Source organism: Mauremys reevesii, linkage group 1 (genome assembly GCF_016161935.1).
Source record: "Mauremys reevesii isolate NIE-2019 linkage group 1, ASM1616193v1, whole genome shotgun sequence".
In the NCBI taxonomy this organism is placed as follows: Eukaryota; Metazoa; Chordata; order Testudines; family Geoemydidae; genus Mauremys; species Mauremys reevesii.
The window spans coordinates 195,444,378-195,458,708 of record NC_052623.1 but is presented as its reverse complement, the minus strand read 5'-3'; the positions used below and the strand labels follow the sequence as shown (position 1 = coordinate 195,458,708).

At 44.7% G+C, this 14,331-nt stretch overlaps 1 protein-coding gene across 4 annotated transcripts in view; it reads left to right on the top strand.

The window, feature by feature from the left end:
- The window catches only part of C1H3orf52 (chromosome 1 C3orf52 homolog), a 45,806-nt gene that overhangs the window by 21,298 nt on the left and 10,177 nt on the right, over window positions 1–14,331 (top strand). For 2 of the 4 annotated variants that reach the window (XM_039539904.1, XM_039539914.1), the window contains one exon: window positions 8,836–9,533. The exons of 1 other annotated variant lie outside the window; for it this stretch is intronic. In XM_039539904.1, the coding sequence (XP_039395838.1) occupies window positions 8,836–8,882 (47 nt within the window). In that variant the 3' untranslated portion in view covers window positions 8,883–9,533. Of the gene's footprint in view, window positions 1–1,273; window positions 2,679–8,835; window positions 9,534–14,331 lie in introns of those variants that run through there. One more of the 4 variants, XM_039539934.1, reaches the window with a different exon arrangement.

Below are 14,331 nucleotides of genomic sequence, written 5' to 3'. Positions count from 1 at the left end.
GCCACACACCAGTGCTTTCCCTACACAGCTGTACGAACACAGCTGTAACTCCCAGCGCTGCACATCTGCAAGTGTAGCCATGGCCCTACTCTTACTTTAATGCATACGTGCATTCAGAGAGAGATTTATTTAGTGCTAGATGGAGTAGATGAGAGAAAGTTGTGAAAAGATCACTGAGCTCCACCAGCCTTCCCTATCTCTCCAGCTTTTCACACTACTTCAGTTCCAGCCACAGTCCCAGGCAAAGAACAATAAGCTTTGAAAACTGGTTACAAAAGGTCTCAGTAATGAAGACTTAATTAAATGTCCTAATATAGGCCCTTCTTTTGGATGCTTGTAAAAAAGTGTTAAATCCTTAATGGAAAAGTCAAGAATAGCTGCTAGGTAACATTCAGTGCTTTTCACTTCTGAGTCAAGGGGGGGAGTAGCTCATTACAAAGAAATAAATCAAGTTCCCTAACCCCATAACCAAGTAATGCGCAGGAATAGTATTGCTTCATATGTACAAAGGTGCTGGATAGAGCTAGGGGAAATTGTCTGTTATGATCAGGTTTTTATAAAAGACATTGAGTACTGACTTTCCTCCCTCCTTCCCCTCTCATTATATTGTGACTTATTGGAACGCATGAGATACTATCCTGTTTTTAAAATGTCAGTCTATATGTACCAGCTAAAAATCCTATTGCCTTAAAGTTTGACTGAAGGCCCAGGGTCGGGTGATTTTTCTTCCTTGCTGCTGAATGTAAGCACTGTAAAAAGTACTGTGTTGTAAAAAGATTGTAGAAGTACTTTTTCAGGAAGGAAATTCAAACCAGACTGTGAAAATGTTTTCGTCAGTTAGGATGTAGTTTATTCCGAGCTCTAGACCCTCTTCTTACATTTTCCCAGCCAGTCTGTACAGCCTCATTTCAGCGATTTTTAGTTCCTTTGGTCTGGGGGGTCTTAAAAGAGGAAGTCCAATGCCCAAATCTCATTGAAAGACAATGGCAGTTGGGTAACCTTGCATGCTTTCAAAAATCCCAGCCTAATCATGCCACGTAAGGTGTGTAAAAAAAGCTCACATGTTAGTTGCAAGACAAATAATCCAGCTGTCTGAGCATGGGACAGAGAGCCAACAACTCATGTGCTGTCATTTTAGATCTCTCGCTACGTACTTTCTTTTTTTAAGTAATGAGTGAATGGGGAAAAAAATACAAAGTAGTTAAGAAACATACATATTGAGATTGTTTTAACATTTAATTTGAATTTTTTCAATGTACTGTTTCTGTTTCAGAGTAACAGCGGAAAGACTCCTAGTTCATCACAGCCACTTAAGGACATGTGCTTCCTGTATCTATTAACATCCTGAGGAATGAGAATTAATTTCATTATTTTGAAACGTTTCTGAAGAATATGGCTGTATTGTGAACACTTTACACAATGCAATAGTGTATGTCGCGAATGCAATATATTTATCACAGCTAATTACACTTTGAATACAGCCATCTCCTTCACTGCTGTCCTGACACTCACTCCACCCTTCTCCAATCCACTTGAAGCTTTGTTGCCAAAAATCATGTAACTTGCCTGATGCTGAGCACCTTAATCCACTTTTGCAGCACCTTCACTGATTTTATGTTGCCTTTTTAATAGAATCCAGAACTTGTTCTTCCCTTCAAACCCCTCCATAATCTAGCTCCTTTCTAACACTCCACTCTTCCCACTCTACTGCCAGTCACATTTTCCTCTTTGCGCATGCCAAGTAGTCCATGCAGTTGCCCCTTGAACTTTGTTTCCCACACTCACCTCCCAGCTTTATTCATGCTGACTGCATCCACCATACTTCATCCCTCAACCTGAAATCCCACTTTAAACCCATTTCTTGCAAACTGTACATGCTTAAATACTTCAGTGTTTTCCTGATTTTTTTTAAAATGACTTTCAAACTCTTGCATTAGTCTCTTCCAGAGACCTCTGTCATGTTGCTCTCTTTCTCATTCTTCCCTTTTCTCTCCCTCTCTGTGGAGATGTCTGCTCCTGTTTCTTGCCTTAATTTAGATTGATTGTAAGCTCTTATGGAGCAGTGACTTCATCTTTATTGGTACAGTGAAGTGTCATGTACATTTATGATGCTCTACTATTGTCTCGTGGCCTGGCCCTGCAAACACTTTGTCACAAGTATTTCCATTCCATTCAATGGGATTATTGAGATGAGTAAAGTGAATTTAGGACTGCTGTACCGCAGAGGTGTGTAGGATAAATGTGCTCCTCAGCGACATGTTCCAGTATACAGTGTTCTAGGAATTGCTCATGGGTCAATATAGCTGTTTACTTGCTAACTTAATAGAATTAGTCCATAATATGTGTGTCAAATGGCAAATATTTGACACAACTATACCTTGTTTTTTTTTTTAAAAGCCCGTCTTTGAGTCCATATCCTGATTGTCTACAGGGCTCAAGAAATACTCACCAACACTACATATACAGATAGGATATATGACCAGAAATGGGTTTTTTTTGCCTTTTGAATGATCAAATACTGGTCACAGTTGTAGGCAAAACACCTGACTAAATTGGTCAGTGGTAACATCAGGCAAATCCGTTGTTTCTAAGCATGTCACTTCCAGGGGTGGCTCTAGGTATTTTGCTGCCGCGGGCACGGCAGGCAGGCTGCCTTCCATGGTTTGCCTGCGGGAGGTCCCCAGTCCTGCGGATTCGGTGGCATGCCTGCGGGAGGTCCGCCGAAGCCGCGGGACCAGCGGACCCTCTACATGCATGCCGCCGAAGGCAACCTGCCTGCCGCCCTTGCGGCGACCGGCAGAGCGCCCCCCGCAGCTTGCCATCCCAAGCATGCGCTTGACGTGCTGGTGCCTGGAGCTGCCCCTGGTCACATCAGAAAGTCAACATGTGATCATGTAAAGACAGTAATACTGCATTTGCACATGGCAGAAAAATTAAGGCGAAACTGAACTATTAATTTTGTGACTTGTGGGCTGAAGAGAGAATTTCAACATTATACTATGGAAGTGCAACTTCCTGCAGTGAATTATTCTGAGTTTTGAAGTTCAAAGGTTTATACCAAAATGTGAATTTTAATATATTTTTACAGGAAGATTTATCTTAGGAAACTTTATGGCATTACAGTAGGAGACAAGTATATGGGAAATAATCCCTTTTTTTAAAAAATATAATCTATTTTCAGAAAATGACTAAACTGTATCTGATATATTAAATTATTTTTGTGATACGATTTAACATTTGTTTGAATTGTTGCTTTATCAGTTCTAGGCCTTGACTACTGACTTTGGGCTGAAAGATGGCCATAAAGGTAGAGCTGTGCAAAACTTGTGTAACCAAACCTGCAATGACTCAAAACTTGGGCTAGGTCAATTTAGATGAGCGAGCCTGGTCAGTGGTGCAGGATAAATGAGTGAATCACTTGACTCTCCAGTTTGTCACGCAGCTATTGCCACTAGCACCACATTAGTATGTACAATGTGGCGAGGACTTCATGTTTCCTTACTTAGTGTCAGTTCTCATTTTGAATGTGACTGATTTTAATGCACTAATGTGATATAGGCGCTTTCAGAGCCATGTTCTACCCCTAGGAGATATGATCTTCCTGATCCTTAGCTTGGGGAAGATAAAGTTCACTCCCACCCTCACGGAAGTGACAGGTAGTCTTTCTCCCAAAGCAACAGACCATGAAGATCTTCCAGAAGCAATGGGAGTCATGCACAGTCCCCTGGCCTTTTCACTGCTGCTTGGTCTTGTGGCGCATTGTCTATGGTGACTGTACCTGCCCTTGAGTCCTGCAGGGAAGCAGCACAATTGATCACCTTTCTTTGCCTGTTTTCCACATGGGTTTGGTGACAGGAGCAAGAGCAGTGTTGGAGTGAGAATTAGTGGGAGACTCACCACTCTCCAGTCCTCCCCTTATCCCAGCCAGCTTTGCCATACTTGGAGAAAGGAGTAGCTCCCAACTGTTGTAGTACAGAGAGGGGGAGTTGGGTCAGTAAGAGTGCTGTGGGGGAAATGCAGCAGGATGCTATCATGGAGTAAGGATTATATATAGTAAACCTGAAGGGCTGTGCACAAAGGTGGCTGCCAGCAGTCTCCACGCAGTCAGGCCTCCATTATAAAATAAATCCCCCTCACCGTGCACTTCATTTACATGAGAAAAGATATTTTTTAATTGCTTTTTACCTTTTTCTTTGAGTTTACATTTAAACCATACAAGACAATACTATGGCAGATGAATGGGTTTTAATGTTAACCAACATGAAAATATACAGTAATTTGGCTAGTATATTTTTAAAACGCTTTACTAATTTGAATGTAATGTCCAAGATCCTGGAACCAAAATGAAAGGGGATGAGAAAATTTAGTCCTGATAACTCTGTCTATTGTCCTCTGTACAACAATCAGTGGTAGCATGTTTTCTACAGTGCTCTAAATGCAGCTCTCCTCTCTGCTGGTGTGCAGAAACTCCAGACGCAGATAAGACTGCCTTGCCTTGCCTTGCTTTAGCATTCTCTGTGCAAGGCTGGCTGAGTTTCCACAAGTCCTAGCTGTCTTTCCAAAGGAGTAGCGCAGAGATGTGACGGTATCAAGATGAATGAGCTGCAAGCGAGGGAGGAGTTAGGAACAGAAATGCTGAAGGTATTGTCAGCAATTATGTACATGTTCAAAGCCAGAAAAAAGACACTGTTTTTCCAGATGTGTTCTAATACAGAATTCGGAGACATTCAAATGTCCAGGCAAGGATACAGGGGGCTTAGTGTCACAGCATTAACCTTTCTAATCTGTTTAATACTCTGTTTTCAGTCTCGCTGAAGTTGCAAGAGAAAATGAGTTCAGCTGTCTTATCTAGTAGACTGTAGACCTTTATCCATCTCAAAAATGTCATATTTGCCTGTCTCTGAAAAATCCCAGGACTGGAATAGTAGGGAGGTAAAGCTCCTGCTGGCCAGGACTGGTGACATTTTCAAAACTGCAAGCAGAAGTTCTGACTCCATCTGTAGGCTGTGCTGTCAGTCCCCTTGTCACAAACAGCCCAAATTTGCAATAAGGTGCTGCAAGCCAGGAGTGCAGTGAATTGCAAGAGCTGTGTGCCAGCAGAGCTCCTATTGGAAATAATGGGAATAGCACATGTGCATTTGAAGGCAGCATTAGGTTCCCTGGTAGGCTTCATCCACTTTTAGGTGATGGCAAAGAGCATGAACAGCTATAGCATTATTTGCACATGAATCATCAGCAATGCAATTTTATTTCTTCCTTCAAAGGCAACTTCATTAAGACTTCCCTGAGATCTGGGTCACAGGTTGTAAAACCACTGTACAAATGGTCGGATTAACCACCATGGCTCTGTCCCCACACCATCCTACATCAAGATCAGCCAGTGCAAGGGCACTCTAAGTCTTTGATTTATAATTTAAGTAAACAAGCATTCCGGTGAGGTTTTACCAGAGTCACTGAAATTTTCACCACCATGTGGGTCACTAGAAATTTTCACTAGTCCTATTCTAAAATAATTTGTGAAATTATTTTAAAACTCTGCAAAGAGGACTGAAAGTCTTAGCAGCTTTGAATAATGAAGCTCCTGAACTACTATACCATCTTGCAGATACTGTTGATTTGTGTTGCTTTGTTACCCAACTAGTCCCAGCATTATGTTGTGTAAATTTAATTGTGTTAAATCTTTTATAGTAAAATGAGTCACTTGAACAGTGGATGGCAGAACTACCCTAAAATATAGGCTGTATATATTAAAGGGATGCCCCTGGGTTTATTGTAAGTGTTGATGTTACTGGGAAAATGGTTTGGAAGATAGCATCCTAGTTGCTTAGAATATGCAGGGTCCTTTGGTGCAGTAAAGAGAGGTGCAGGTTTTCTAACTTATCAGGACATAATCGTATACATTGTCCTGGTGACTGGTGAAAGTCACTTTCTTGGCAGGCATGCTGACGAAGGCATATTCAGTTTCATGGTCGCAGTTTATCATGGCGGGTTTTTCCTTAAGGCTATGATTGATGGTGGCGTAGCATATCTCATTAGGATGAGTCAAGTCTGTTTCTTCAAGATTATCCTGATAATGAGAAGAGGGAGCAGTATTAAAAATCTCTTGCCCTGCCCTGCATGGAAACTGAAGACTATACAGTGAGTGAGACTCATGTGGTAGCACTGTTGCTAGCCCAGTACCACATAGCTGACAACAATATTCACCGTTGTGGCCATATCTGCAACCACTTTAGTATTGTGTTAACTGCAGTTTATCATGCAGAGCAGCATATAATTCTGCATGCTTGTTATCTAATGGAATGTAAAATTGCAGATCTGATATTCAGGGTCATTAATGTTTCCAGCCTTGTTTTGGGGGACAGTAAGACAGTTACCCACACCCACACACCCCATACCCCGTGTCCAAATTCCAACTCAGGCATTTAAGTTCTTACCCTTGTAGTTGTTCCTCCATTTTTAACTGGATACAGTGTTATTTTTTCATTCCTGCCCTAAGTAGTTGTGCAGTGTTGCTGTGCATTGGTAAAGAGCTAAATTGTGCTTCAGAAGTAGTTGTGCTTGGAAGACCATTCAAATACTGCTTATGCATATGCAGGGATAAATTCAGAGGTGAACACAGTCTAAACTGGTGTAACTTACACCATCTCTGTCTTCCCCACAATCAATATATACATTAGCATAACTTATGCTTAGTCTAGGAGCCATTTAGAATAATTCAAGAGAGATGCACCCATTTACTAGCATCTAACATACACCTGACTCCTTTACACATCACCTCTGTGTTTGATCTTCTGAGTACAGGGAAGTCAAAATTGGTGCAGCTTGCAGGCTGCTGTGCAGAGGCCTGTGCTAGAAGTTATTCAAGGTAACAAGAGTCTAGCTGTGCCTGTAACACAGAACTGCTTGTACAATTCAACAAAAGTCAAGGACTGACTTAATCCAAGCCAAAAGGTCTCTTGATGCCACCCAAGGCCTGGAGAGAGATCAAATCTGGTAAACAAGAGGAGTGTCGGACTGGAAACCATGTTGGTGTATCAGAAATTGGACCTAGTTAGTAGACAAAACAATGAAGAGATGGGTATTCCTTCCATCACTCCCTTCAGAATTCTTAATAAAAGGATTTCAGGGGAAGAATCAAGTTGGTGGGCTGGGAGGACAGGAAGGCACAAACTTCACCATAATGACTACAATCCCCACCATTTCCTGGGACCCCCAGGTCTTTGTTGTCCTGACCAGATTGAGGCAGGGACCCAGATGACACTGCCACATGCACTGGCTCTGGCTAAATCCTAGACACTACCTGGAATGTGAGACTTTGGTTCCTGCTGTCCTCCCTTCCCTCATGTCTCCTTTTCCTTCCCCACCTTGTTTCTTCTCTTTTCTAGCCCTTTCCTTTTGCCTTCTGTTTGATAAGTCTGGATGAGCTGGCCACAACTGCATATTGTGGAACATTTCTGTAAGCCTATGACAGAGAGCTAAAAGTAATGCCCTAAACAGACCATTGCTGGTATGAGTTTTCCAGATCTTGGAGTTGGCCTACGGGGCCTATGTTTGCTCGAGTAGTGAGAATGAAAGTAAAAGTCAGCACACAAGACAAAAGCAGCATTTTTCTCTTTGCTGTTCTTTTTTCTCCCTTTCTGTGTGTGTGTGTGTGTGTGTGTGTTCTTCTTGTGTGCCTTAAAGTATCGGACTTTAACAGCAACAGCTTCAGCCCATCTCAATTAACTTCCTCTCTTTTCTCCCCAAAAGGAGTTATTTTCTCTCTTTAATTCCATCTAAGAGCCTGTCAGGCAGGGGATTTTTCCTTCTAAAAGCTCTATACAGGTAAAGGTAAAGGGAACAAGGGCTATTAACATGAAAGCCTTATTTAATACTTCGTATTGCAGAAAAACAGTTTGTATCTTAAATAAAAGATTACGGTTTTTAATAGTATGGTGGTCATGGGAGTAAGCAGGCAGAGGTCTCTGTGCCTGGAACCCCAAACCTGTTTAACTGTTTAGTGCTGTATAGCAACAGGATCATGTTAGTACTGTTGACTCTTTGGGCCCATTAATTCTATCAAAATTAACATAACGAGGCCAAGGGACCAGAAGAGTGAACAGAAGCAGGAAAAGACACGAATAGGAGAACAAAAGGTATAGGTAGAAGTATCACTTGCTCCTCTTCTGTCTATTGTGTGTGTATGTGTATGTAAATAGATAATAGCTGAAAGAGGTTTAACTTATCCCAGGGAGGATATGTGAAGGGGTAAAAGTATTCAGGGTTGGGAATTCCGGGGAAAAGTATTTAGTTGCAAACGAAATCTGAAATCATTAAGCAACACTAAACATGGACCTCTATGGTGCCATTTCTGGTCATTTGTATGACTAGAACTGTACCTAAGTAGGTTCTACTTAGTTAGGTGCTTTCTGTAGCCACCCTCTATGTTATAGGGATAGAATGGTAGTTTGTTCTCCACTACGCTAATGTCTTCAAGGGGTCGTCCTCCATGTTCTCTATCCACAGGTATGAACTGATGAATAGAACACAATCCCTGAAGACTTTCCTAGGTTTTATACAATATTGGACACAGCAGCGGACCATCTTTGTGTTTGTACAATACTTGCCATTGCAGGGTTTTGGTCCACAATGGGGGCTCCCATATAAGACTGCAATACAAATAATTAGTAGTACATATTGGGTTAAGACTTAAAACTACTTTTTTTGTAATGTAGCTGTCTGACCGGATTGGACATGCTCAGTAAAGATGATTCCCTAAATTCTGCTCTGTAAAATGCACAGTAATGTGAGATGGACCTGTATACTTTAATCCAGCTGTTTTCTTCTCAACTGCAGGTCCTTACCGACTGAAGGGTCCAACTTCAACCCATCCTTCCCCATGACCAGAATCTAAAGACCCCCCAGATCTGGTCTGTTTACTCCTCTTTTCTCTCACCTTGGGTATTAGGGAAGGATTTAGCGAGCCACTCAAAGATTCATACTTTATTCTGATACTTGAAGGTTTAATCAAAAGCTTTCCAGCTCCAAAGCATTGTCTTAAAACTGCAGAAAAGCTTTCATTACCTTAGCGGCAGCTGGGGCACCTCTGTGGGCCTGTGCTGGAGAGAGAAAAGCAAAACCTGTAAATTTCAAGCCTTTGGCACAGACACATCATGGAGGCAGGAGAGACAAAAGTGTGAGAGACTGGCTATCAAAGGGACAAGGAGAACTCTGTTCTATACCAAGACTCTCACAGATACAGACCTTGCTTCATCAGCACAATCCCTGGAAAACTACCAATCAGTGTGAAACTGACCGTGGAAAGAGAATAGGAACTAGTCACAAATGGCTGAATAAAATCCACATGTATAAGCAGTTTTAGTTACCTTTTTCTGAGCTTAGTGTGGACTTCAGACTCCTCTCACTGCATTATAAAACACAGCTCTGTGCCTTTTGATACTTTTCCTTTTGTTTTTGACTGGGCAGGCTCAGAGACTGCCCGTGGTAGAGATGAGGATCCTCTGTCCTTTCCTAGCTCAGTGACTCTATGCAATATCAACTACAGAATCTTGTTATCCTCAGTAACACAAGATTGTTCCTTTTGACTATATAGTTTTATCCTGCCTGTGTTTGTGTAGTAAATATGGATCTAAACATGGTGGTGTATGGGATGTTCTACATGGCAGTGAGTATGTTAGCTGTTCTGCACAGTGGTTTGGTGGACTGCGTACAGAGTTCATCTCGTTGACTGTTTCTGTTCCAATTGTTAATGTAGAAATGGGGAATTGTCAACATCGTCCTTATCGACTGACTTATACTTCAATACATGTGATTTGTTTCTTGTTCTTAGGCTTGCTAGAACTATTTGCTGCTTCTGTAAACTTGGAAAGCCAAACTTTCAGTTTTGGGCACCTAAAATATACATCAAGTCTAGTATAAGTCAGTACAGTATTAAGGCACTGAAAGGAGGTATTTAGGCTGTAGCGTGCATCTTTGAATGGCTTGCTAAATCCTTGGTAGGACAGGCTAATGTTTTCTTTCTGATCGCCTAATACTGTACTCACTTTGGTGCCTAAATGTGGATATCTTCTCCCTTTGAAATTTGGTTTCACAGTGTTTTATCAATACTAATATTTTGCACTTTAGCAGCACCTTCCATCAAAAGTTCTCAAACACTTCAGTAATATTACTATTAGTACTTGCTTGCTGAGCACCAAATTGGGGTTGCCACTGCACAGAATTGAGTGGAGACATAATTTCTGCCCTCAGCAATTAGTCTAAGAAAATCAGTCAGTATTGCAGTGCATTTGTGGTGGGGAAAGATCATGCCTCTTTAAAAGAAAATGTCAGGTAAGTCATGTAACCTCACTATGTGTCAGAGGGAAATGGTAGCATAGTCTGAAACTCAGATGATCTGACTCATGTTCTAGCCACTCAGGGCCGGTGCAACCATTTAGGCGACCTAGGGCACTGGGATTTGGGGGGGCGCCATTTTCTTCGGCAGCAACTGCGGTGGCCGGATCTTCGTCCGCCCCGGTCGCCGCCGGCATTTAGGCAGAGGGAGCTGGGGCAGGGGAGCGCGGGGAGGGCCGCCCGCAGCAAGTAAGGGGAGGGAGGTGGGAGGGGTGGTACGCAGGGGAACTCCCTGCCTCAGCTCACCCCTGCGCCGCCTCCTCCCCAAGCACACCGTGGCTGCTTCACTTCTCCCGCCTCCCAGGCTTGCGGTGCTTAAGCTGATTGGTGCCGCAAGCCTGGGAGGCGGGAGAAGTGAAGCAGTGATGGGGTGTTCATGCTCGTGCTCATGCGCGGCAGAGGAGTGAGCTAGGGTGGGAGGGGCACCTCAGGGCGGAGGAGGGGAGCTGCTGCGGAGGATTGGGGGGGCACCTCAGGGCAGGGGTGCAGGGGCGCAAGGTGGAAGTTTCACCTAGGGTGCAAAACATCCTTGCACCGGTCCTGTAGCCACTAGACAATTCTTCCCCTTTTCTGCATTTCAGTTATGAAAAATGTTACTCAGAGACCTGATAGTCCATGAATCCTCAATTGATTTTGATTCTTAGAGGTTTTGACCATGAGACTTTTGTCCAAACCTAAAATTCAGGGAATCTCATCCAAAGCTCTTTTTTTAATTGCATCTTTAACCATGTATTCTGTTTCAGGTCCTGAAACTTAACTTAGGTGCTGTGATAGACCCAGGCCAGCTGGGAACAGCAGAGTTGTCAAAGGGAAAGATACTGGCCACTGGATTAGCAGCTTTCTGTTTCCTGAGTGACCAGAGCAGGGGCTGCTCCAGGCTAATGAGAACACCTGACTCTAATTAACCTGTTACGAGTCAGGTGAGGCTGTTAAGCACCTGACTCTAATTAAGACCCCTCTGATGATATAAAAGGGCTCACTCCAGTCAGGCCAAAGGGGAGTCAGAGGAGAGGAAGTGCGTGCGAGGAACTTGCACGCTTCTTGTTCCCAGAAGCTGAGAGTGAGGAGGCATACTTCTCAGTCCTCCAGCAGTATAAGTATTATCAGACATCAGGAGGAAGGTCTGGTGGTGAGTGTTGGGAGCAAGGCCGGCTCTGGCTTTTTTGCCGCCCCCCCAAGCAAAAAAAAAAAAGGGGAGGGGGCGCCAGAGCGGCAAAGCAGGGGAAAAAAACCCGCAAAGCGGGGTGGGGGGAACAAAAAAACGGCGTGGCTGGAACTACAACGCGGGGGGAACAACAACAACAAAAAAACACGGTGCAGCTGGAGCAGTAAAGCAGGTGGAAGGGGGGGGAACAAAAACAAAACAAAAAAAAAAGAAAACACGGTACAGATAAAGCGGCAAAGCAGTGTAGGGGGAACAAAAAAAGTCACGGCTGGAACAGCAACGCGTGGGGGAGGGGAACCTGCAGCACAGCCGGAGCGGTAAAGCTGGGGGGGAAACAAAAAGCAAAAAAACAGAGCATGGCTGGAGTGGCAAAGCAGGGGGAAAAACAAAAAAAACCCTGTGGCGTGGCAAAGCCGGGGCGGGGGGGGGGACAAAACAAAAACATGGAGCAGCAAAGCGGGGTGGGGGGACAACGGCGCGGCTGGCAAAGCAGGGGAAAAAAAACCCCACAGGGCAGCCAAAGCCAGGGTGCAGGGAGACTCCGAGTGCGCACCCGGTCTAGTGGGGGGGAGGGGAAGGGACGGGGGGGCGGCCAGAGCTTCAGCAGGGAGCTCACCCCACAGCCCCGACCGCTGCGCCACTGGTCGGCGGGGAGGGAAGGATGCGGGCTGCCCTGCCGAGTTTGCTGCAGGGCGCTCCCCTCCTCCGCCTCCTACAGGGCAGCCAGAGCAGCAAATAAACAAAAACAAAAACAAAAAGAGGCCGTGCTGCCCTAGGATTGGGCGGAATGCCGCCCCCTAGACTCTGCCGCCCCAAGCACCAGCTTGCTCAGCTGGTGCCTGGAGCCAGCCCTGGTTGGGAGGAGGCCATGGGGAAGTAGCCCAGGGAGTTGTAGCTGTCGTGCAACTGTACCAGGAGGCACTATAGACAGCTGCAATCCACAGGACCCTGGGCTGGAACCCGGAGTAGAGGGCGGGTCTGGGTTCCTCCTAACTCCTGATCAGACACAGGAGGAATTGACCTGGACTGTGGCTTCTACCAGAGGGGAAGGTCTCTGGGCTGTTTCCCGACCCACAGGGTGAATCTGTGAAGCGAGCAAATCCGCCAATAAGCACAGGACCCATCAAGGTAGAGGAGGAACTTTGTCACAGTGCCCTTAAAAGTCAACCCAGCTTAAATAAAAAGTTTTCATAACACCATGAGTCAACACCACTCTGAATTTTGTCCTATTACTCTAAAATACTTGCACAGTTCTAAATGTGTTCACATGCTGACATACATATGCTCAGGCATGTACTTAAAGTGCCAAAACACTCATCTGTATTTACAGTACTATTAATAGCATTCGCACTCGTGAGCTGATAAAAGGGCCTGCCCGCATTTCCAAAAGCACAAGCATGGGGCTGTACTTGTTGGTATAGACAGGGTAAGTGAGCATGCCCATATAGTTGCACAAGAACACTGCTACATCCATGCCCTAATGCAGTAAACACCCTCTCTGTCATGATACCCAGCAATCTGGAATTCTTCCTTGATTATTGTGTGTGGTCTTGGAGGCCTTCAAATTCCACCTCTCATATAAGGTGACTTCCCTAAGTTCACAGTGAATTCCCATAAAATTGATGCTCTCTTCCTGCAATGGCATTTCAAGGCTAGAGTGTAACTGTTAGTGCAAATGGGCCGAAGCCACCATTGTTGTAAATGGCAGATACCCTGTGCACAGGAACAAAGTAATTTAACTTGCATTCCATGGGCATACCAAACCAAGGGTAATTGAAAAATCAAGGTGACTGGGGAGGATTTATGATAGAGCCGGCACTCTTCCAGCTTCATCTTATCCTCTGTTGCTAGCTGTTTGTGCTACATGTGCTTCATAAATTACACTCATTTTGCATACCCGTGCAATGCCAGATAAATTCAGGCTATGCTACTTTATCTCTCAGAACTAGGATGAGAGCATAACTGCCAGTTAAACTGTGGGCATGGTATAAAGCTGGCAGTTGTAGGCTGTGGGCACTATTCAGCATTTGATACCAGGTGTTTCAAGACAAGTACAAATTCTACAACAAAAGTCAACATGAAAACAGCCCTGAATATCCTGCATGTTGTTACTGTTTCTTTAGTGTGAGTCTGATGATTGGTCTGTGGGCTGTGGCAAAGGGGGAATATGTTCCCCATCTGTGTTGAGTGCTTGTGCATGGACCTGTAGCTTGACTGGGACTTTAAATGCCCGAGAGGTTTCTCCTATGTGTCATTGTTAATTATGAGACTTCTGGGATACCATGGTGACAAAGGCACTGCATTGTAAATGGCTAAATGCTTCTTCCAGTGTCAGTACCATTAGGAATGGTTGGCCCTGCCTGAGAAGGGAAATCCACTGGAGCCACAGCCACATTTTACTTACTGTGCTGGTGTGAGCGTCTCCTCCTCCTGAGGTAGGCACGTGATTCTCGGCTGGAAAATAGAAATAAAGGGAGGCATGTTAAGCTTGGTAGCAGGGCCGTCCCTAGCCATTTTGGTGCCCTACACAACCGCCCCCGCCCCAGCCCAGCCCTCTCCAATCTGCTCCCAGCCTTGGAGGGCAGGGGAGAACCGCCCCCCAGCACTCACTGGCAGAGCAGAGCAGGTTGGGCCAGGTTGCTCTATTTACTGCGCTGAGTGCAGGCCCCACCCCTCCAGCAGCCCTCAGGGGAGTGGGGGTGGAGCAGGGATGGGGGCTTTGGAGAAGGGGTGGAGTGAGGGTGGGGCAGGGATGGGAAGGGGTGGAGTGAGGG